At 37.8% G+C, this 25781-nt stretch overlaps 1 protein-coding gene across 2 annotated transcripts; it reads left to right on the forward strand.

The window, feature by feature from the left end:
• Positions 1–295: 295 nt before the first annotated feature.
• PEX2 (peroxisomal biogenesis factor 2) lies at positions 296–18438 on the forward strand. Of its 2 annotated transcripts, XM_050802613.1 has the most exons (4): positions 296–614; positions 12499–12530; positions 14555–14698; positions 16308–18438. In XM_050802613.1, the coding sequence occupies exons 3-4, from the start codon at positions 14662–14664 to the stop codon at positions 17240–17242; spliced, it is 972 nt and encodes a 323-aa protein (XP_050658570.1). In that variant the 5' UTR covers positions 296–614; positions 12499–12530; positions 14555–14661; the 3' UTR covers positions 17243–18438. The 2 variants fall into 2 exon arrangements, with proteins under 2 accessions (XP_050658570.1, XP_050658569.1); XM_050802612.1 differs by lacking the exon at positions 12499–12530 and having other exon boundaries at positions 317–614.
• Positions 18439–25781: the final 7343 nt, after the last annotated feature.

A 25781-nucleotide genomic window follows, 5' to 3' on the forward strand; every position in this document is an offset into this window, starting at 1 on the left:
CCTAGGCCCGACGCAGCCACCTGCCAGAGGGTTCCCTCCCCACCAGGCCATCCCTCAGCCAGTCCTCCGCCGACAGCGAACGAGGAACCCCAGAGGCACGGAGGCGTCTCGCCGACATCCGGCGACCCTTGCCAGGGGCCGTTCGCGGTGTCCGCAAGCAGAGAAAGCCCGGCCCTCATAAGCCCCGGCTTCCCTTAGGGCCCTTGACACTTGTAGCCTCCTCACTTGCGGCCCCTGACCCGGGGCTGACCGGTTCGTGACTCTCCTGCCAATCAGAGACAGAGTTCATCCGGCCAACCGACCAATCACCGCGCGCGGGTGTCCGCTTCGGCTTTTCGGCCCTTCGTCCCTTCGGTTCTTCGGCTTGTCGGCGTTCGCGGCTGTTTGGCCATCCCGGGCCTTCAGCAGCGCCGCTAAAGCGCAGTGCTCGTTGGTGTAACTTTTTCTTTTTCTTTTTTTTTTTTTTTTTAGCCACTTCCGGCTCCTGCGTCGCTCCGGAAGCCTGCTAGTTCCGGAAGCCTTGGTAATCCAGATTCTGCTAGGAAAAGACAAGCTTTCCAGAGAATGTTTCAGAGAAAGTTACGTGGAGCGTGGGCGTTTCGCAGACTCCTAAGGTCAGTGTCTGCCCCAGAGAGCCGGAGTGCAAACCCGAGGTCTTGTTTTCAGCTGGGAGGTCGTGGAGTTTCACGACCTTGTAATTGTCGCCGTTTGCTTTTTTTCCCCTGTTTATTGGCTTCCTGTCTTCCTGGAAGAGGCAAATCAAAGCTTCTGAATGTCGGGAAAGGCAGTGAAGCAAACCTAAATTCCAAAAGATGTTTTTAGGATCGCGCCATTAAAAATAAACACACAGCTGCAGTTGAGCCCCTCTGCATTCCACGTAGTGACTTAAGAGACGAACTTTGAAATCTTTTTCTCTCACTTGGCGGTTGTGAGGATATTTACCTCTTATAAACGGCTTTATAAAGAATTGAGGATCCAAGCTTTACTTAATATCTGAAAGTTTATGTAAAGTGTTATATGTGGTACAAAAAATTTGAGTATACTTAGTTTTCTAACATTGTCGAAAGCGCACGTAAAAGCAGTTTGATTTTCTTATGGGGGAAGAGATAATGAAAAGTTTCTGATAAAATTGCTTGCGATAAATTAGTTATATTTCACATTGTCTTTTGATAAGAAGTCTGAATGTGAGAAACGTTAACTTTTTTTTCTGGGTTCTTAAAAATCGTTGTTTATTTATTGAAGTACCATTTTCCACATTTCCCACATTTAGTGAAAGGGCTTTTAGCAAGATGAGCAAGACTTGAACGTTCAAGTCTAACACATTCTATTAAACTTCCATGATGCCCCTCGGAAATATTTTATCTTGAAGTTTCGGGCAATTAGATGATACTGGGGCGCTCTCAACACCACAGCTTGTAGTCTAAACACCTTCCCCTAAAGTGTTACCTTTACTTAATCCTGAACAGAGTGAACTTGGGTTGACTCTTTTAACTTACCTGATCTCACCTATATTATTAATTACTTGTTTCCAGAAAGATTACAGTTGAGTGATCTTGAGCCAGGAAGATATTTGAAAGAACTATTTACAGAATTAAACAAACAAACAAACAAAAACCCTTCATATTTTTTCTTAAAAAAAAAAATACAAGTAACAGGACATGGAGTGAATACTAGACTATCAGACTAAAGAGTATTAGACTAAGTTGGATTCTAGTCCTCACTCTGATTGCCTTTGTACAGTTTTATCTCTTGGCCGTATTCTCCTTATTTTTAGAAATTAGTGTTAGTACTCAAGCTGGGGTTTTAAAACTGTTCCATAGGAGAACTTGTGTAGAAATTTTCTGGAGCCATGCAGGGAGAGACAAAGCAAGCCCACCCTCAGATTTGTTTTAACAAGAGCAGCTATTTATGTGTTCCGCTTGAATAACAAGGTTCTTGTTAAGAAGATTAAATTTGTATCTTAAACGAGGTGATCTGCCTTTTCTTCTAGCAGTAAAATTCTGGTTTTTTTTTTTTTTTTTTTGAATATTCATTTGTACTCAATGTACCTTTATTTATTACAGTTTTTAAAAATAATATATTCACAGCTAATTTATTTCTAAAAGCTACAAATATGTCCCTACTCTGTTTCAATTTATTTTATAAATACAAATTTGAAATTGTTTTCTTTATGATCAAAATTAGAATTTATTATTCTGTCTTCCTCATATCCTTTTATTTTAGCCATAAAATTTTGCGTATATTTGATGCACATAATGATTCTTGCCGTAGGGAGGACAAATATTTTCCATTTTATATATTTGGTAGCTGAACGTTAAAGGTATTAGCAGGCTTGCTCATCATCACATCGATTAAAAGTTCTCAGTCCTAGCCCCATGTTTTTCTCACAACATCAAATAATTGTAAGTTTCTTTCCCTCTTGCACACCGTCCACATGCTCAGGTTCCTATAGCACAAGGAAAATGTGTGAATATGCACAATCTTTATTTCTGGCCAGAAGTTCTCTCTTGAATTATTTCATTTTTTTCCTCTTTTGATGATCTGAGTTGGACGGCCTAGAAGCAAATTGGATGTTCTCTATACCTCTTTTCTGTGAAGTGATAACAGTTTGTAAATGTTTCATGTTCCTTTTCCCTTCCTTTGGAATGTACAAGAAACCTCAGGAGAAAAGCCCTAAATTGCTCCATTTGCCCTATGTCTATAATCCTATAATCTTTAAAACCCAGCCCTGTGGTTTCTTTACATGGAAGTGGAGGCAAGGAAGGGATGTCTAGTATCCTCTGCCCTTCTCCATGTGGGATATTAATCTTCCTAACATATTCCCATCTATACAACAAAAATACCTTGTTCTCTGTTGCTTCTTACTCAATTTAATATATTTTCTTTTTATCAGAGATCTCCCTTCTTACTGCCTGTCAATAAAATGAGATCAAATTCCATCCAAGTTATCTTTTCTTTCTTCTTACTAGTAAAACAAAAATCAAGAACTTCAGTGTAATTTTATTTTGATGATTCCTAACCACTTTTCTTTTTTTTGAGATGGAGTCTGGCTCTGTTGCCCAGGCTGGAGTGCAGTGGCATGATCTCAGCTCACTGTAGCCTCCACCTCCCAAGTTCAAGCAATTCTTCTGCCTCAGCCTTCCGAGTAGCTGGGATTGCAGGCGCGTGCCACCATGCCCGGCTAATTTTTGTATTTTTAGTAGAGACAGGATTTCAACATGTTTGCCAGACTGGTCTTGAACTCCTGACCTCAGGCTCTCCGCCCACCTCGGCCGACTTGTCTTTTAGTGTTAAATGAGTGAGTTGGCATTGCCTCTACCTTGCATGTATGTGTTCATAATAGTTAATGTTCACACCTTGGGTTTTTCACTAATCTATTCCCTTTGTTCAGATTTGACATGGTCCTTAGAATGGTCATTTGACCACATGTATAGAGAGGCAGGGAGAGGGAATGTAGACAAGATACATCCCAAGCAGCAAGGAAAACTGTACTTCATTCCTTTAATTTCTTTCCCCATCTACAATCCTGACAACTTGACTGGCAGTCTGGTCTTTTGAATGTGATCTTGAAAGGGAAAAAGATTTCTTTTGAGTTCTGTGGGATTAAATTTGATCCAAGCTTAGCAAATATCCATTCCACTAAGTGTATTTTGTATGTGCTACAGTTTTTCTAATGTTTACCATAAATTTACTAATTACCAGCTTGACTTTAGAAGCGTTGTTAATCTTCTCAAGCCTTAATTTTTGTCTTCTTAAAATGGAGATGATGATAATGTACTTACTGTGTTGTAAGATTAAATGAAATAAAGAATGTAAAGAAAAGTTATAGTGCCTTGTACATGATATATATCACATGGTAGTTCCTCCTATTCCATTGCTAATGGCTGTTTATTCCTTTGGGGATATTTCCACATTCTCTTGTACCATAAAATGTGCAATTAAATGTTTGTTTCAGTTATTTTCAAGTCATTTAGAATTCTTGAGCAATTAGATTCTAAAGCCTGTTTTTTAAATTTATAGAGTATTTAAAGATCTAGCTGCTCATACATTTCATGTGTGTCTTGTTTGTTCATACTCGCACTAGTATTTTTCCCATAGTTTATGCCTATACTCTTAGTACTTGGCCTCTTTAAAGTAGCCCCATCTGTGTGACCTGTGTTACCATCCTAAACTTTTGGGTCCATCACCACGTTGTCAGTATAGGACACTGGTTTAGAGCTGGTTCTGCCCCCTCTGGTCATGGGATTTTACACAAGTCATCTAATCTCTTTGTGCCTTAATTTTCTTGTTTTAGAACAGAATTAATAACAGAACATCTATGTTAGTATTATAAGGATTAAATGATTTAATATTTAAACTTGTACCTAGTAATTAGTTATAGTAGTCTCTTGTTAGCATTCAGTAACTGCTAAGTGTTCTGTGTTTTCTCTGGTTGTAAACAAGTTCATTGGGATTGTCTTCCTTAGTGGTTCACTGTTACTCTTTATGAATACTGTCTCTGTCTCCTGTGTCCTGCTCTGATTTCTCTATTCCTCATGTCCTATATTGCTCTTTTGCAATTAGAAATAGCTATTCTTTTATTTTTTTCCCTTTCCCTTCCAAGATTTCCTAAAACAGTTTATATAAGGATTCTAGATAGGTAGGTAAATTTACAGTTGCTTTTTTTTTTTTTTTTTTTTTAACCAGTGAAGAGTGTAGTGTAATAAAATGACTTGTCTAGAGTCACACAATGTGTTGGTGAACCTGGGCTAGAATACATACCTAATCAGAGGCAGTTTAACTCTGCTTTCCCTGATACTCGCTTCAGCATCTGTTCTTTATTTTCACAATAAGCATTCTCAGACTCAGAAGTATCAGGTTTCTGAAAGGAAAAAAAAATATGAGTGCCATGCTGTTATCTTAAAAATATACTTATAAAGCTAGGCCCAAGTATTGGAAATTATTTTCCAAGGTTTTAAAAAAGTATTTTGTGCCAGTTTTAGATACTTGAATAACTATATTGTATATGAGATAAGTAAGGCACTCAGTTGATTGTATAAGACGCAGTATAGTCTTGAGTTGTGTTGAGTTTTCTCTTCTCCCCAAATGGGGAAAACAAAAGTATTTTCCCCTCTTCTGGGGCAGGTTACTTAACCATTGTCCATATTTTTGAGAAATATGTGCAACTTTGAAGTTTATCTTTCAGATACATTTTAGAAGTGTTTTGTCATGTACCCACTACCACTTCAAAAAGAAAAATCCTATTTGGATTTTGATGAGGCAGTGTTCGTTGAAGTTAAAAGTAATTTAGAGGTCTATTGGACATAACACAGTTTTAAAATTTCACATATCTTGGCTATACCCAAATGAGCACAACTGGGATTTACAACATCAGATGTCTATAAACTATTAAAACTTAGATTATGTATGATGAAAGAGAAGAACAAGAAAGTAGTGACAAGGCACTTAGCAAGTCTGTGGCAGAAGTGGGATTTGAACTTAGAGTTGTTAGGCCTGTTCACAGTGCCAGAGGTCACAGTGTTCTAATGGGCTTCAACCATAGCCTTTTTTCTTTTGCCCATATTTGAAATGTGTTCTGGGAATCGGTGTCCAGTTAAATCCCTCTTTGATGCATGTCCCATTTATTAGTATTGATTTCAATACAGTGGACAGTAAATCTATCTGACTATACAAAGGAAATAAAATGGTAGGTTATAGGTTCAAAACTTAAGATGTCTAGTCATAGAATTTTATTCATATAACCTCATAATACGAAATGCTAAGTTTAACATTTTCAGAAAGAGAAAACAATGAACGTGATCTCATCCACTTTGATTGCTAGAACATTTAAGATAGTGTGGCAGTGACATTTTCATTCTAAAACTTAGTTTATTATTGTGGAGATGGAAAAGAGTAGCCTGGCAGGGGGTGCATGAGTGGGTATGACACCATAGAGATTACTTGAGAATCACATGTTTCTGCTGACAAAGTTTACAGGACTGTAAATTTAAATGCAGAATTTTTGTAGGCAGTATGCATTGACAAATATGCCTAATGGTAATGCATCTAATACTGAGAGTCTTGGAACAGGTCAATAATAATGTGTGTATTGATAGCAGCGATGTAGGAGATGCTACATGGTATTATAGCTAAAATCCATGTTATCCCCTTAATCATAATTACGTTAATATTGACAGGCCCTTGACAATACCCACATTATTATTGATAGATTTCTGTCGATAACATGTTTTTAAAGAAAATATATTCATTCATAATTTGTACTATACTCAATAAAACTATAAAATACATCCTGAAAAATTCCTTCATCCTCAGTGAGATACAGTCATTTGTTTAGTTTTTGGAATGTGATATAGATGGCAAAGTTTTTATTTTGGGGTATGAAAAACATAAAAGGAAAGCATGAGTTATTTAAGGGATAAGGTTATATATTGCTGCTCTTAGTAAATAATTTTTAGTTGTCTTTTTCTGTGAAAGAAAAGCAGTGTGACATGTTTAGTGATAAAATGTCAGCAGGAGACCCTTTTAATAGTTTTTAGTACTAGATCATTTTGTCTTAAACATATTTATGTGACAAGTTAATCACACTAACTCTAGTAGATGCTATACTTTTTATCTGGCCTTGATTTTGCCTTACACATCTTTTTCACATATCCTCAATATGGTAGAATCCTTCCCTAAACACTAAGATTATTTAGTGCCAATTATAATTATAGTTACATATTTTTATATATCTCTTTGCATAATGAATAAATGTATCTCTCCCCTTCCCTGGGTTAGCATTTTGGAATCTTAAAGTTAGTATAGTTCGAGAGTTGCAGGAGTAGGTGGCTGGTAGGATTGTGTATGAAAAGATAGAATAGAAAAAAGCATTGTTTGTTTTGGCATTTTGGAAAAATCAATTAGAATTAAATTTAATGGTGGTGGTTTCAATTGAAAGCAATTCCTACTTTTTTAAAAAAGGAGTTAGCTTGTAATTTTTAAAAGTATTCAAGTTTGAGCTTACATTTATAAAACTAAATACTAATTTACAATAACCAATAATATAGAAATTGTTAAACTTACTTAAATTCTTGAAAGTAAAGTCAAAATAGACTTACCAATAGTTGGGCATGGGTATTGGCAATCCTTGTAACAGAAGTCAGGAAAGTACTAATTTACCAAAAGCATTGGGAATTTTTGACCCAAAAATGTGAAGGGATAGTATAGTCTTCCTCTTGATTTCCATGGTTCTTAAGTAAGTTAAATTACTTTGACTTTTCCAGGAAGTTGTTAGCATCATAGGTAGGCCCCTGAATTGTTGCAGGAATCCTATAAATCAGGTCTCCCAGAACGGCAGTTTTTCTTTTCTTCAGTTTTATTGAACTCTGCCATCAGATTAATCTTTTGAAATTTATATCCCATTGTGTCTCTTCTCTTCAATGATTATTCATGCCCACAGAATCAATACAATTTCCTTAACACCGGTTCTTTTTACAATGTGGCTAGGTTGACACTTCAGTCAGTCTCTCCTGCTGGCCTGCTTGGTCATGGCAGATGACTTGTCTGCTTCCAGATAACAGATGTAGCCACACTGACGGGACTTAAATAACCAAGGATGAAGCTCATGCTGCAACCTGTCTCCATATGTCCCAGCTAGGCTATGGTCAGGAGCTTGCACATTTCTGGGCTTTCACACAACCTGTTCCCTTACCTTACATACCATTTTCCTCTTTTCTGCCTGGGAAGTTTTGTGATTCTTTATAATGTTTTTATGTTTGGGGATCCATTCTTCACTTCAGAGATCAATGGCCAGTCCTGATTTTCTGTGTCTTTTAAAATGCTTGAATAAAAAGAAGTTAGCTGACAGTTAAATATTTAGATTGAATCTCTGGTACCTAGGAGAATGCCTTGTATTTGGTAGGTGTCCAGTATATATTGGTTACATTGAGTAACCATTTGTCAGAGAATTAGAATTCACTAAAACACAAACAGCTTACACTATATTGGGAGTAATTTTATGTGATATAAAGTCGTTTGTGGCATTTGTGCTTCATACCTATTATAACAAATGTTGTACCGCTGTAGAGGGAAGAAGATTCCATAATTGGGTTAGTTGAATTTCTAGTTATTTTGATTTCATCATTTTCTTCTACTCCTTGGCTGCCCTTTTCTAGAGAGTATTCTAGAATAGCTGTACCTACCAGAAAGAGAGGGTGGGGTGGGAGTTCATGCGATGAGGAAGAACTGAATGTAATATGCTGGTGATGAACACAAGTTTGTGTGCTTGTATTGGACTGCCTGTACCATGTTCTGTGCAGCAAAGCACCCTAGCGTCAAGTATTATAAGTGTGCATTCATGAGGTTTCTTTATTTTAAGATAACAGGCACAACTGTGTTGATGGGGCTAAATAATCACGGGAGCAGGTCCTGTGGGAACCCATCTCTTTTCTCAATCCACACTGTGTCATATCCTTTCAGACAAGGTGGAAGTTAAGTGGACAATGAGTTTCACTGAACCATATCTCTGCCCACTCCTGCCTGGCCCCTCCCACATGCACACAGAAGGGTGACATCATGTTCGTGGTTTAACTGCCACAATTTATGTCTTAACGATGTCAATATTTCCTGGAAAAATATTTTGATACAGGTTGTTTGAGGCATTACTATGACTAACAGTGAAGGTTTCAGTTTTTTGAAATGAGATTTGCCAAAATTAGTTTGGGGCCTGTTACTTTTCATGCCCATCCCTAGCCAAAGCAACAATAATGTAATAAATAATACTGCTTTGTGGCTTCCAAACCACTTTCATAACATTATCTGGTTTAATCTCAACAACTTTGTGAGGTAGCTGTTATTTCCAACTTTTAGGAGAAGAATCCGAGGCTAATGAATTTTTTTAAGATCACATAGCAAGTAAGTGGCAGAGCTAGAACTTGAGCCCAGGCCTGTTTGATTTTAAATCTGCTTTTTCCACTCTATGACAGATGCCTAAAGAAGAATGTAGAGCCTGGGAGAAGTATTCCACTTTAATGAACTATGATGTGTAATAGACAGTGTCTGTTCTATGTTTACAACTAAAAGAAGTCACAAAAATGACTAAAATGTTGGAAAATAAAACCTAAAACAAAAAATACAGAAATTATTCATCTGGAGGAGCAAAGGCTGAAGAACAGTTTAATAATAGTCTTTTGGTCTATTAAAGAGTCTTATGTAGGGAGGAGAGCAAGCCCAGCTGTTCCTAATCTACACTGAGGCCAGGCCTGGGGAGAAAAAGAAGAAAGAAAAAAATGTTAAACTGTAACAGAAGGGATAAGAAAGAATTTTTTGATAATAAGTATTGTTAAATATTGTATTGGTTAAAGACTGTTTAGGTCTCTTTTTCTGGCAGTCATTAAAAATTCCTATTTTTACTGAATGTTTTTAAGTGTGATTCCTCCAAAAACAAGAGACTTGAAATACATGATTCTTCTGAGAAACCACTCCCTCTGACCAGTTGCTCACTAAATATCACTAAGGAACCTGAGGAAGAGATGCAGTTATGCTGTACTTATCAAGAGGGTACATTCTGAGAAACACATAGTTTGATGATTTCATCATTGTGCGAACATCATAGAGTGTACTTACACAAGCCTAGTTGGTATAGCCTAGTTCATACCTCATTATATTTTACTGTGCTTTCTTCTGGTTTGCAGATACTGCTTTTACAAATTAAAGGTTTTGTAGCAAACCTGAGTCAATCAAGTCGATCTGCACAATTTTTTTCCAACAGCATGTACTCAACTTTGTGTCTCTGTGTAACATTTTTGTAATTCTTGCAATATTTCAGACTTTTTTTTATTATGATATTTGTAATGGTGACCTGTGATCAGTGATCTTTGTTATTACTATTATAACTGTTCTGGGGCACCAGGAACTGTATCCATATAAGATGGTGAACTTAATAAATATTCTGGGGCACCAAGAACTGTTTCCATATAAGATGGTGAACTTATATTCTGGGGCACATGGTAGAATCCTTCATTAAACACTAAGAACTGGTATCCATATAAGATGGTGAACTTAATAAATATTCTGGGGCACCAAGAACTGTTTCCATATAAGATGATGAACTTATATTCTGGGGCACATGGTAGAATCCTTCATTAAACACTAAGAACTGGTATCCATATAAGATGGTGAACTTAATAAATATTGTGTGTTCTGACTGTTCGACCGACTTGCCTATTCCCTGAGACACAACAGTGTTGAAATTAGGCCAATTAAAATAAGCCTACAAAAGCCTACAATGGCCCTTTCACTCGAACAAGTGTTCAAGTGAAAGGAAGGGTTGTACATCTCTCACTTTAAATCAAAATCTAGCAGTGATTAAGCTTAGTGAGGAAACCATGTCAGAAGCCAACAGGGGCCAAAAGCTAGACCTCTTATACCAAACAGCCAAGTTGTGAATGCAAAGGAAAAGTTCTTGAAGGAAATTAAAAGTGCTCCTCCAGGGAACATATGAATTAAAGAAAGTAAACAGCCTTGTTGATGATGATGTGGAAAAAGTTTTAGTGGTCTAGATAGAAGATCAAACCAGCCACAAAATTCCCTTAAGCCGAAGCCTAATCCAGAGCAAGTTCCTAACTCTCTTCAATTCTTTAAGACAGAGAGGTAAGAAATCTGCAGAAGAAGAGATGGAAGCTAGCAGAGGTTGGTTCATGAGATTTAAGGAAATAACCATCTTTTATAATATAAACATGCAAGCTGAAGCAGCAAATGCTGACATCAGAGCTGCAGCAAGTTATCCAGAAGCTCTAGCTAAATAATTGCTGAAGGTAGCTAGGCTAGACAATATATTTTCAAGGTAGACAAAGGCCTTATGTTGGAAGAAAATGCCATGTAACACTTTGATAGCTAGAGAGGAGAAGCCAATATGTGGCTTCAGAGCTTCAAAGGACAGACTGACTCTCCTGTTGGGGGCTAATGTAGCTGGTGGCTTTTAAGTTGAAGCCAGTGCTTATTTACCATTCTAAAAATTCGAAGACCCTTAAGAATTACGCTAGAACTGCTCTGCCTGTACTTTATAAATAAAAAAACCAAAGCCTGGATGACAGCACATCTGTTTGCAGCATGGTTTACTGAATATTTTAAGCACACAGGTGAGACCTGCTCAAAAAAAGTATTTCAGAATATTACTGCTCATCGATGTGCACCTTAGTCACCCAGGAGCTCTGACGAAGATGTACAAGGAGATTAATGTTTTCATGCCTGCTATTACAGCATTCATTCTGCACCCTGTGGATCAAGGAGTAATTTTGACTTTTATATATTATTTTTTAAGAACTACATTTCATAAGGCTGTAGTTGCCAATAGCAGTTTCTCTGATGGATCTGGGCAAAGTAAATTGAAAACCTTCTGGAAAAGATTCGCCATTCTGTGTACCATTAAGAACATGATTCATGAGAGGTCAACATATCGACATGAACAGGAGTTTGTAAGAAGTTGATTCTAACCATTGTGGATGACTTTGAGGAGTTCAAGACTTCAGTGGAGGAAATAACTACAGATGTGGTAGAAACAGCAAGAGAATTAGAATTAGAGTGGAGCCTAAAGATGTGACTGATTTGCTACAATCTCATAATAGAACTTGAATCGATGAGTTGCTTCCCCTCTTTTTTTTTTTTTTTTTTTTGAAACGAAGATCATGCTCTGTCACTCAGGCTGGTGTACAATAGCAGTCAGCTCACTGCAGCCTCTCAATCTGGGCTCAAGCAACTCTCCTGCCTCAGCCTCCCCTTAGTAGCTAGGACTACAGATGCATGCCAGGATGCCTGGCTTTTTTTTTTTTTTTTTTTTTTTTTTTTTTTTTAATTTTTGTAGAGACAGTGTCTCCCTATGTTGCCCAGCAATCCTCCCTTGGCCTCCCAAAGGTCTGGAGTTATAGGCATGAGCCACTGTACCCAGTGAGTTGCTTCTTATGGATAAACAAAGAAAGTGGTTTCTTAAGATGGAGTCTACACTTGGGGAAATGCTGTAAACATTGTTGAAAAGATAGCAAAGGATTTAGAATATCCCATAAACTTAATTGATAAAGCAGTGACAGGGTTTGAGACTATTTACTGCAATTTTGAAAGAAGGTTTACTCTTGGTAAAATGCTATCCTTTAGAAAGCTTCGCATGCTACAGAGAAATCTTTCATGAAATGAGTCAATCCATGCAGCAAACTTTGTTGTTGTCATAAGATATTGCCACAACCACCCCAGCCTTCAGCAGTCATCACCCTGATCAGTCAGCAGGCATTAACATCAAGGCAGGACCCTCCACTATCAAAAAGATTATAACTCACTGAGGGCTCAGGTGGTTGTTAGCATTTTTTAGCAATCAAGTAATTTTTAATTAAGGTATGTACATTGTTTTTAAGGCACAGTGCTATTGCACACTTAATTGATTGCAGTATAGTGAAAGTGTAAGTTTTATATGCATTGGAAAACCAAAAAAGTTGTGTAACTTACTTTATTGTGATATTTACTTTATTGCAGTGGTCTGGAACCTAACCTAGAGTGTCTCTGAGGTATGTTTGCTTTATGTGATTCTGATGAACTCACAAGTTTGAAAACCACTAGACTAGAGGAACAGAGACCACAGGACTGTGATGGTGAAGACCACAGTTTAGACGGATTAAAAGTCCAGAGATATATGTATCTTTATCATAGACAAATATATGTTAGCAGTTAAAAACTAACAATAAGATTATGTTGTTACAAAGAAAGTTGAATGTGTTACAAATAGACAAGATCTATCTTGTTTTGAATCACTGCCTTCTTGATTTTAGCACTTACATAGATCAAGTAGATTTAAAATAGATTAGTTTTACCAGAGGGGCATCAGACTTCTAAAATTCTACCTAGATTTTTTCTGTCATATTTATATAACTGCCTACTGAACTTTTCCACTTAGATGTCTCATAGGAGCCTCAGATCTTTAACATTGCATGTATTTATTATCTTTCTGTTCAAACCTGTATTGCCTCATGGATTTCTTGTTTCAGGGACTTGGATCTCTATCACTCAATTACTTAAGTCAGTTTGTCTTGGCTTATTTCTCTCCAGATAGTGTCACTTCTACCACCTCATCGCTTTCAAAGATACCCTCTTCTCTCTGTCCCCACTGATACTTTTCTAATTTAGGCCATCATTAGTTTCTCACCAGATCATTTTAACAACCTGTTAACTAGTCTCTATGTTTCCAGTCTTTTCTCTCAGCCTCGAATCCATTCTTTCCTCAGGTTGGTTAGAACAAACAGTCTAAAATGTAAATCTTATTAGTTCTTTGCGTACAACTATTGAGGGCTTCCCATTACCTTCTTCATAAAATACAGCCTTCTCAGCTTGGCTTCTAGGGCCTTTAGGACCTGTCTCCTGCTTCTTTCCAGCCTTATCTCATCTGTGCACCTCTAGTCCTTAGTACCTACTCTTCCCACCATTGGCAATAATAATCTTACCCTCCTTTACCAGGCTGACATGCTAATACTTCAGGTGGCTGCTTAGGTAATTTCCTCTCCCAGGAAGCCTTATCTGACCTTCTGAAGTATAGTTGTAACCATAGTGCCCTGAATTTTCCCTTGCAGATCACTGATCGCACCTTATTGTAATCACCTGTTTATTTTATATAGCACACCTTTACTTTTCCCTCTCGTTCCACAGTAGACTATAGGCTCCACAAGGGTTGAGACAGTGTCTGTTGTACCATTATATCACTAGCTCTCACATTAACAGGTAAATAACAGATGCACAATAAACATGTTGAAATTAGTGAAATTAGTAATAATCATCTTTCTGGATATGGTAATTTGAAATAATTTTAAAGTGTAATGGATGGGAATTTATATTTTCTATCCTTCACACATCACAGACTTTCATCCTGTTCATTTATTCATTTATCTAGTGCTTGTAGAGTGCCTTCTGTGTACCAGGAACTGAGATAGTTGTTCTGATTCAACTGTAATAAGGCTCAAATAATCTTTACAACAGTGCTTATCCTCTAGTGGAGGAAATAAACAATTTATAAGTAGTTTATGTACAGTAGATAGAGGCCAAGAAAGAGAAAGAATAGCGTGCCAAGGGAACAACTCGATGGGCAGCTACCCAAATTTGGAGTCAGAAGGAAGTGATGTCTGAGCCAGTACTTAAAAACTTAGTATGAGTTTTCAGTTAAAGATTGGAAACAGACTGTTCCACACGAAGGGAAAGGACAGTGAAGTCTACTGGTGAACAAAAGAAGGGGGTACTTTTTGACTCGATATGATGCGTAAAGAAGGAAAGCAAGCTGGGAGTGGATTTGGGGAGGTTTGTGTTTTAGAGCATTGGCATTGTGGGGAATGCACTGAAGGAGGCAGAAGGTAAGGTAGACCAGTTTGTTGGAATCCATGAGAGAGGAGAGCAGCCAGAATTCAGGAAAAGGTTTGCGGGGGATAGGGAGTGACAGATGGATTAGGAAAAATTTTGGACCACGTATCAACAGTCCTTGGCAATGGATTTGATTTGTAGAGTGAGGAAAGGGAACTACCTTTCTAACTTTATTCTTTTTTGTGTGTAGCTTCTGGCAAGTATGAGGCAAGGGTTTCACAGAAGAACTTGGAGCAAAAATTCCCACTGCCATAGCTATAGGCTGTCCAGTCTTGAGGGAGCTGCAGGAACGGGAAAATGGTGAGATCTGCCCAGAAGATCATTGGCATTTATGGTGAGAAGCATTCCTGTTGTATATCTGGTTTGAGAGAAAAATAGCACCAAACAACCTGTTATTCAATGATCACTTTTATTTCCTGGACTTGAACTTATTAAACATGTAGTCTTCTGCCACTAAGTCTTCTAGGATGCATGGGTAAATTTAGAACTTCCCTCTTGAAAACATCTTCGGTTGTCAAAGATACTCCCAATTTCAAGAAGTACACGTTTATTTTACCTTCTAATAAATTGTGTTTATCATTTTTTTACTAAAAATCATAACAGAATAGAATGTGAAAAGACTTTGAAGGTTGTTTTATCTCCAGCCCTTTGTTTTATCAGTGAAGAAACCAAGGCATAGGTCAGGGTCGGGGAAATGACTTGTCGAAGAATACATGACCAGAGCGTGGCAGTGAGCTCTGGCAGGATCCATGCCTCCTTCAATAACTGTTCTTTCTGTTAGTGTATTGGCCTTTTAAAGGCCTAGACGTGATAACCAAGCCCAGTGTGGTGATAGCCCATTTTAATTTTTTTGTGTTTTTTTTTTTTCCTAGCTTTATTGGAGTATAATTGGCAAGTAAAAATGGTATATATACAAAGTGTGCAATGTAATGATGTATTTTTTTTTTGGTCATGGGTGGATTTGCCAGTTAATAATATTTAAAGTATCTGAACTGGTCTGTATACTGGATTATAGCAGTGACTTGGTGTTTTAATTATATCAGCTTGCACATAATACGTATATGTGTATTGAATCAGTAATATATGTGTATCGAATCAGTAAGCTGTACCTAGCTAACCATTAATCAGCTCTTACATTTCATTTAAGTTTTTTTGCCTTTAGCACCAATTTGTTTCCTTAGTATATTTATGACATTATTGTGGTATATATTTTTATATCATAGCTTTCTTAGAGTACTGTATGATGTATACGTTTTTAGTACGTTAATAATGATATTTCTGCATTCTTGTTCCCTCATACTAAGATTTAGTACTATTTATTTTCTGCAATAGTGTGATAGAATAGTAACCATGTATTGTTCTTTTATTTTTCTTTTTAACTTCCTTTACACATAGAAAATGTATTTGAGAAAGATTAAATGACTTGCTGAAAAATAACACCTTTGGAGTCAGTAGAAGTGCTGGAAAATAAACGGAGGTCTTAACTTAACCATCTATTGCAATGTTCTATATAGTAGTTGTATTTATTACCTTCCAATGTCTCTTCATTAGTCATGTTATTCAGCCTCCTTTCTGTTAACTTCAGGATTTTAGTATCTCCCTGCTAGAATATCTGACCAAAGAGTATTGCTTAGAAGTATATTTGTGGAAAGAGGGTACAGGTTTTGTTTTGTTTTGTTTTGTTATTTCTTTGATGAGGAGGGCCAAGAAAAAAGAAAAAGAAATTAATAAAAAAAAGGCAGGGGGAGAAAGAAAGGCTCTGAGAGACGAGACAGAAGTTTCAAGTAAGAAGTGATTATCCGCTGTACTGTTTTAGACTACTGAAAGGCTCATCTCTTGTGTATCCTGTGTAATTTGTGTATGACAGTTTCCGGGCATAAGTTGAGGGGGTTGTACAAGATTGCAACTCTTTGTTAATGTTCTTCAATTGTATTTTTTCCTAGAGACCTTCAGAGAAGACATGGCTTCCAGAAAAGAGAATGCAAAGAGTGCAAACAGAGTGCTAAGAATAAGCCAGTTGGATGCGCTTGAACTAAACAAGGCCCTGGAGCAGCTAGTTTGGTCCCAGTTTGCTCAGTGCTTTCATGGATTTAAACCTGGGCTATTAGCTCGCTTTGAGCCAGAGGTGAAAGCGTGCTTATGGCTTTTCTTGTGGAGATTCACCATCTACTCCAGAAATGCCACAGTGGGACAGTCAGTTTTGAATATTCAGTACAAAAACGATTTTTCCCCTAACCTGAGATATCAGCCACCCAGTAAAAATCAAAAAATCTGGTATGCTGTTTGTACAATTGGTGGGAGGTGGTTAGAAGAACGATGCTATGATTTGTTTCGAAACCATCATTTAGCATCATTTGGGAAAGTCAAGCAGTGTGTGAATTTTGTGGTTGGACTTTTGAAATTAGGTGGACTGATTAATTTTTTGATTTTCCTTCAGAGGGGAAAGTTTGCAACTTTGACAGAACGTCTCCTAGGCATTCATTCTGTATTTTGCAAGCCTCAAAACATACGTGAAGTTGGCTTTGAATACATGAATAGGGAACTTCTCTGGCATGGTTTTGCTGAATTTCTGATTTTTCTCTTACCACTTATCAGTGTCCAGAAGTTGAAAGCCAAGCTGTCTTCATGGTGTATCCCTCTTACTGGTGCACCTAATAGTGACAATACATTAGCCACTAGTGGCAAAGAATGCTCTCTTTGTGGAGAGTGGCCCACCATGCCTCACACCATAGGATGTGAGCATATTTTCTGTTATTTCTGTGCTAAGAGTAGTTTCTTATTTGACATGTACTTTACTTGTCCTAAGTGTGGCACAGAAGTGCACAGTCTGCAGCCACTGAAATCAGGAATTGAGATGTCAGAAGTAAATGCTCTTTAGAAACTAAAATTGCTTCCTCTGAGGAAAAAAATGCACCGTGTTTAAATTCTGAATGTTAGTCATCCTAAGTAAACGATTTATGTATCCTTTATAAGGAATGTGCTGCCTAGCCATTGTCTTCTGCTCCTTTCCAGTCATGACTAAATTCTAATCACTAGAAACCATGTGATTCTAAATATATTATGGAAATGTTATTTAAATCATTGCATTCAATTTTTAATGTCAAGAATAGTGGACAACTTTTGTCAGGTGACTACTAACAATGCTCCTTCATTTTACTACTTCTTAAAACGAGGTTGGATTCTAAAGATAAAGATTTTGGAGACTCTGGGATGAGTGTGCATTTATTTTCAGAGATGACATAATATGATAATGTGACAACTATAAGACTGTTGTTTTAAACCTTAAGACCTGATGCCTCAGTTCTCAGTTGTAATTTTTTTTTTTTTTTTTTTTTTTTTTGAGACGGTGTCCCGCCCTATCACCCAGGCTGGAGTGCAGTGGCGCAATCTCTGCTCACTGCAACCTCCGCCTCCCAGGTTCAAGCAATTCTTCTGCCTCAGCCTCCTGAGTAGCTGGGACTACAGGTGCGTGTCACGATGCCCAGCTAATTTTTGTGTTTTTAGTTTCACCGTGTTAGCCAGGATGGTCTCGACTCCTGACCTTATGGTCTATCCACCTCGGCCTCCCAAAGTGTTGGGATTACAGGCGTGAGCCAGTGCCCGGCCACCTCAGTTGTAATGTTACGCTGTTCTCCGAAGCCAGTTTTTAAGAAGTTCAGTCCTCAGCTGTCTGACCCCTCCACAGTTGGCTTTATATTCAGAAAGCAAAAATTACTTAAGGCAACTTGGAAGTGAGGCCTGGGAACAACTGGGGGCAACTAGTACGAACAGCACTATTTACAGGTCTCTTTCTCTTGCCTTTGATTCAGAGCTCTCATTCTCAGTAAATATTGATAGTTTTATTGAAACAAAAGAGGCCTTTAGCATGGTAATAATACAGCAGCGCATATCAAGATAATTCTGTATCATTCACTCCTTTTCTCTGCATTTTTTTACTTAAAAATAAATTTAGACTCTTAAAATTGTATAGAATTATTAGGTTGAACATTGAATTATTTCAAGTCTTAACTAGAATTTTTTTAAAAAACAGTTTTTAAATGTTTTTAAATAAATGTCTTGCTAGTATGGTGGAAATACACTGCCAGTTCATTTTTCTCTTCATCTTTCATTGAAAAGCACTCAGGTGCCAGGTACTGACGTAGCCATTGGAGGCACAACACTACATTAAGCAGGAAAAAGAAAGTTACCTTCGTGGAGTTTACATTCTGTGATTGAATGAACTGTAAGTTTAATTTAGATTCAATTTAGTGTAAGATACCGAAGAAGTTTTGTAGTTTGAGTTAAGAGTATTTTACATCTTAAGAGTTTTCCTTCTTTTGCCTCCTGTAATTTTAAAACATTATTGTAGAAAACATCAACAATTCAGGAAAAAATATAAAATCAACTCTCCCACAATTTTTTGAGAGAGATCATCACTATATTTTGCTATATTTGTAGATTTGTTGCACATACATTCCTTATCTACAAAATTATTACAATGAATATGCAATTTTGTTATTTTTGAAAAACAGCATTTTTTCGTATGCATAAATATTCTTCAAAAATATTTTAGGGCTGAACACAATGGCTCATGCCTGTAATCTCAGGCTCCCTATTTAGGGAGGCAGAGCCCAGGAGTTTGAGGTCGTTTCTAAAAAAATAAAAATATATACAAACGTCTTTTTTTTTTTTTCTTTGGTGAGAAAGGGCCTCACCCAGTCACCCAGGTTGGAGTGCAGTCGTGCGATCATGGCTAACTGCAGCCTTTCCCTCCTGTGCCTCAAGTGATCCTCCCATCTAAGCCTCCCAAGTTGCTGGGACCACAGGCCCATGCCACCATGCCTGGCTAATTTTTTTTAGAGATGAGGTCTCACTTTGTTGCCCAGGCTGGTCTTGAACTTCTGGGCTCAAGCAGTCCTGCTACCCTGGCCTCCCAAAGTTGTGGGATTATAGGCATGAGCCACTGCACCCGGCCATAATATATTTTCAAAAGGCTATGCATATGCCATCGTATTCCTATTCCTATTATTATTTAACCACCGTCATAGAGTATTTAGGTTCTTTTCACTTTCTGTTGTGAATAATGCAATGATGAATCTGAGTTCATTAAGTGAAGAGTCCAGCTGCACACTGCAGGCCCAGTCTGGATGTAGGTGCTCAGATGGTTCTCTTTGAGACAGGCTTTAGCCCTTGGCTCTCATTTTTATGATGCGTCTACATGGCATGAGGGACACAGATCCTGCTAGGATTCAAATCCCACTTGTGTATAACCTAGGGCAATGTGCCACATCTCTGCACATCTGTACATTGTAAGGATTACATGTTTAGTGTAAATAAAACTCTTAAAACAATACCTGACACATACTAAATAGGATATAATAGTAGTGCTTTCCTTTGCTGTTGTCAGTATTATTCTGAGTCAGTTTCATTCTCACACAGAATGATGGCCGCTAGAAACTCAAGGCTTATATTCTGCTAGTTTTCTGATCCCACTGGCATGAGATACTCTTGCCTAATAGTTCCCGCTAAAGTCCAGGAGCTCACTGTTACTGGTCTGCCTTGGATTATGTGCACATTCCTGAACCAACCACCATAGCTAGGGGATGGAAAACACTGTTCCTGGTTACTTAAATGTAGGTGACACTCCTCCCATATACCACATGAACCTAAAGGAGTCCTGGAGGAGGCTGTTCACCACAGGAAACTGAGGTGTTCTTAGAAGAGTGGATGCTGGCAGATAGATCTCTACTAGTTAGAGTCTACATTTGCCTTACTCATTTCAAAAGTCCACATGCAGTCTCATTTTACCAGTGATCTAGTTTGATAAGGACATTCATAAGTAACTGGATGATTCCTCAACATTGCAGATTTGAAAGGATTAAATAAAGTCAACAAAATTTTGTTATATCAACAATTTTGTTATATTATTTTGATAGAGTAACTTCTAAGTGGTTGTTATCCATATTGTCAAAATCTTAACATGAAAACAGTACTTCACATATATGCTAGCTGATAGACTTGTGAGTATTAGGGGGGCGGTATTTTTTTCCATAGACCCTAATGACACTTAGTGAAAATAGATTTTTATTATTTTTCATTTTTATTTAACATCTGCTACCTCTAGTAGGTGATAATCCCCGTGAGTTCAGAGACCATGACTGTTTTGTTCATCACTAGATAGCCAGAGCCTTTTAGTTCTAGTGTAGCAATAGAAACGTTTTATTAGCTGAATAAACCTAAGGTCACAGATAGGGTTCTGCAGAAGCTGGCACTGAAAGCGGTTTGAAGTACAAGAGATTTTTATGTATAACTCTCAGGGATGCATGCCTGTGAAGGGAAAGAGCAAAGAAGCAGGAATAGGCAGAAGAAATGGGAGTGCTCTAAAGCAGGCCTGAAAAGAGTTGGCCAACCCAGAGGGGAGCTCTGAGCTAGTGTCATCTGTCAGAATGTTTAAATTAGGCCAAAGTAAATAGGCCTTTTTACCTACACTTCTATCAGTCACTGGGTGTGGGCAGCTCTGGGAAGGTTGTGATCTCAAGCATGGCAGCTCTGTCGCGGAAGCATATCCAGCAGCTGGAGGCAGTCCACTGACCACACTCCATAGCTGGGCACTATGTCCATCCTTGCAGAAGGAGCTGGGTGGCATATCTTGGTGTGTACCACATCTAATACTGTCCATTTTTCCTTTATAGATTCCTTTTTTGTTTGTTTTTCTTGCATATAGTACGCTTAACAAACAACACACTAATGCCAGGTAGTGTTCAGTTTATAAACAATAGATTTATGACTGGCTGACACACCCAGGTGTCTCTTGAGTATCTCTGCCCCACTGCAGATACCAGACTTCCTGGCCAAGTTGCTATGTCAGCCCCCAGGAACTCTATTCAGTCTCTGCCTCTCTGGACACTGCCAGAAGAGTTGCTCTACCTCTGGTGCAACTGTTTCTACTCCCCAGCAGCCTCCAGGCTCAAGCTTTAGGAAAACTGGGTGGGATTTAGCAACATGATATGTTTCCATGTTAGCCTCAAGTAGGTAACCATCGGTTACAAATGTTCTTCCTTGGGAAAATAAAAACATTTACGCTTAACATTTTTGTTTTCTCTCCCATGCACTTGCTCTCAAATCAAGCTTGCTACTTTTGTATTTAAAGTACCCAAGCGACTTCAGTGATCATATCTAAATTACTCAGATATCAATCAGAGCTCACATAAGGTATGTCCTACTACTTTGCTCTCAGCTCCCCTGCTTTCAGTATTTAGTGACTGGATTTGGGACAAGTTTATTTAACTTCTTTAAGATTCAATTTGTTCACCTATGAAATGGACATTCAGTGATATCTACCTCTTAGAATTCTAATGGGAATTAAATAAAGCATTCTCTCAAAAAATATCTGTTGAGCCCTTGCAAACATTCTTTTTCTGTACTCAGGGAATGCCTTCATGAATACCACAAAACCCCTGCTGTCGTGGGGTTTACATTCTTAGAGGGATGATAAAGGTAATTTCAAATGTTAGCAGTACTCTGAAGAAAATAGGCTGAGAAATGGGGAGTGAAAGGGGTTGCTGTATTGAATTGTGTGCTTGTGGAATGCCTCTCTGAGGTGAAATTTTAAAAGAAATCTGAAGGAAACAGGGAGAAAGCCAAGCAGAAAAGGGGTGCTAGGATAAGGAAATGGCTGGCGCCCAATCTCTGAGATGAGAGTCTGTTACCTCTTTGAGGAACCGCAAAAAATCCCAGTGAACCAGAAAGAGACTGGAAATGAGGTAGGCGAGGTGAGGTCATGCAAGCCAAGGGGACAATACCTGAATTTATTCCAGGTCTGAGGAGGCCAGAGGAAGATTTTAAGCAGAGATGTGACATGATCAGATTTACATTTTTAAGGGATCACGCTGGATAATTTGTGCAGAGGTATGAGTCAAAGCAAGAAAACAGGTCAAAGGCTATAGCTGATAGTCAACATGAGCCATGATTGTTACTCCCATTAACAGTATCACTGAAATGGTCTGCAATCTGAAATAAAGCTTGAAGAAACCTAAGTACATTTTAATAGATTCTATCACCAAAACTATACTTGTGGGAGTTTCTCAAGTCCCCAGTTAGAGGCTGCTTTATTTTGAGTATAATTCTAAACAATTTTCACCAACAGATTAAAAATAACAGACAAAAGAGAAGAGGAAAACTGGTAAAAGCAAGCATGGTTTACCATAACAAGCAATAATGAGCAACTTGATATCAAAAAAGAAAAACTTAAAAAAGACTTTAATCTGGTATCATTTAGAGTAGGGACACACAGGCTCTGAGGACTAACCGTGAATGGTAATTGTGGTTTTAAAAAATGACCTTAGATCATCAACGAAATCTACCCTATATTCTGTATGATTTGGTTAAGAAGGCAGAGAAATTAGTATTGCTCTGTTTGAGAAGCCTTCAAAATGGGTTGGCACTTAGAGGCAAAAGTTTGATTTATTTGAAACATTCAATTTTAGCAAAAACATTCAGTAAGTGTTACTGTTTAAGACAAGATATTTTCAGCAAGAAAACAGTTCTAAACATGCTTTTTAGCCAAACCAATTGGCCATGTTGTCTAAAGAACTGATGACCCGTGGTCCTCTGCAGCTAGAACTACTATGCATTGTACATTTATACTCATCACGACAAATAAGTTAGCAAATATTTTTCTTTGGTAGAAAAGTAATTTCAGTCTGGGCATGGTGGCTCACACCTGCAATCCCAGCACTTTGGGAGGCCAAGGCAGGTGGGTCACTTCAGACCAGAAGTTGAAGACCAACTTGGCCAACATGGCAAAACCCCATCTCTACGAAAAAAAAAAAAAAAGAAAAAAAAGCCGAGTTTGGTGATGCATGCCTGTACTCCCAGCTACTCAGAAGGCTGAGGCAGGAGAATCACGTAAACACGGGAGGTGGAAGCTGCAGTGAGCCGAGATCATGCCACTACACTCCAGCCTGGGTAACAGACTGAGACTCTGTCAAAAAAAAAAAAAATTCAACTTTTACTTCATGTTTAGGGGGTACCATGTGCAGATTTGTTACCCGCATATATTGCATGATGCTAAGGTTTGGAATACAGTGGATCCTGTCACCCAGGGAACGGAGTATAGTACCCAATAGTTTTTTTTCCAACTCGCACCCTCTTTGTGCCTCCCCACCTAGTAGTCCCCAGTGTCTATTATTGCCATCTTTATGTCTGTGAATACCCATTGTTTAGCTCCCACTTATAAGTGAGAACATGTGGCATTTGGTTTTTTGTTTCTGCACTAACTCACTTAGGATAACGGCCTTCAGCTGCATCCATGTTGCTGCAAATAACATGATTTTGTTCCTTTTTATGGCTGCATTGTGTCCCATGGTGTATATGTGCCACATTTTCTTTATCCAGTCCACTGTTGCTGGGCACCTAAGTTGATTTCATGTCTCTGCTATTGTGAATAATGCTGCAGTGAACATGGGAGTGCATGTGTCTTTTTGTAGAATGGCTTATTTTCTTTTGCATATATACCCACTAATGAGATTGCTTAGTCAAATGGGAGTTCTGTTTTAAGTTCTTTGAGAAATCTCCAAACTGCTTTCCACAGGGTCTGAACTAACGTACATTTCCATCAACAATGTATGATAAGCATTCCCATTTCTCCACAGCCTTGCCAGCACCTGTTGTTTTTTGACTTTTTAGTAATAGCCATTCAGACTGGTGTGAGATGATCTCTTGTTGTGGTTTTGATTTGCATTTCTGTGATTAGTGATTTGGAATATTTTTTCATATGTTCATTGGCTGCTTGTGTAGTTTCTTTTGAGAAGTATCTGTTTATATATTTTTTCCATTTGTAATGGGTTTTTTTACATTTTTTTTACATATTTTTTACATGTTGATTTATTTAAGTTCATAGATTCTGGATATTAGACCTTTGTTGGATGCATAGTTTACAAATGTCTTCTCCCATTCTGTAGATTTTCTGCGTACTCTGTTAACAGTTCTTTTGTTGTGCAGAAGCTCTTCGGTTTAATTAGGTCCCACTTGTCAATTTTTGTTTTTGTTTCAATTGCTTTTGTGGACTTAGTGATAAATTCTTGCCCAAAGCTGATATCCAGAATGGTGTTTCCTGGGTTTTCTTATGGGATTCTTAAGAGTTTGAGGTCTTACATTTAAATCTTTAATCCATATTGAGTTAATTTTTGTATATGGTGAAAGGTAGGGGTTCAGTTTCATTTTTCCGCACATGGCTAGACAGCTTTCTCAGCACCATTTATTGAATAGGAAGTCCTTTCCGCATTGTTTATTGTTGCCAACTTTGTCAACGAATTGGTGTGGGTGTGTGACTTTACTTTTTGGCTGTCTGTTCTGTTCCATTGGTCTATGTGTCTGTTTTTGTACCAGTACCATGTTCTTTTGGTTACCATCACCTTATAATGTAGTTCGACGTCAAGTAATGTGATGCCTCCAGCTTTGTTGATTTTGCTGAGAATTGCTTTGGCTATTTGGGCTCTTTTGTTGTTGTTGTTCCCTATGAACTTTAGAATACCTTTTTCTAGTTCTATTAAAAAATGACATTGGTAGCTCAATAGGAGTAGTATTGAATCTATAGATTGCTTTGGGCAGTATGACCTTTTTAGCAATATTGATTCTTTTTATCCAGGAGCATGGAATGTGTTTTCATTTATTTGTATCACCTGTGATTTCTTTCAGCAGTGTTTTGCAGTTCTTGTAGAGCTCTTTCAGCTCCTTGGTTAGATATATTCCTAGGTTTTTTATTCTTATTTTTATTTTTGCATCTATTATAAATGGGATTGTAGTCTTGATTTGGTGCTCAGCTTGAATGTTATGGTGTATAGAAATACTGCTGATTTTTGCACATCGATTTTGTATACCGAAACTTTGCTGAAGTCTGTTGTCAGTTCCAGGAACCTTTTGGCAGAGACTTTAGGGTTTTCTAGTTGTAGAATTGTATCATCAGCAAAGAGACAATAGTTTCACTCTTCTTTTCCTATTTGGATGTCTTTTCTTTCTCTTGCCTGATTGCTCTGGCAAGGACTTCCAATACTGTATTGAACAGGAGTGGTGAGAATAGGCATCCTTGACTTGTTCCAGTTCTCAGGGGAATGCTTCCAGGTTTTGCCTATTCAGTATGATGTTGAATATGGTTTTGTCATAGTGGCTCTCACTGTTTTGAGGTATTTTCCTTCGATGCCTAGTTTCTTGAGGATTTTTATAATGAAAGGATGTCTAATTTTACCAAAAGCTTTTTCTGTGTCTATTGAGTTAGTCATATGGTTTTTATTTTTAATTCTGTTTAGGTGGTGAATCACATTTACTGATTTGCATAGGTTTAAAAACCTTGCATCTCAAGAATGAAGCCTACTTGATTATCATGAATTAACTTTTGATATGCTTCTGTATTTAGTTTGCTAGTAATTTTGTTGGGGATT

This window comes from Macaca thibetana, chromosome 8 (assembly GCF_024542745.1).
Source record: "Macaca thibetana thibetana isolate TM-01 chromosome 8, ASM2454274v1, whole genome shotgun sequence".
In the NCBI taxonomy this organism is placed as follows: Eukaryota; Metazoa; Chordata; class Mammalia; order Primates; family Cercopithecidae; genus Macaca; species Macaca thibetana.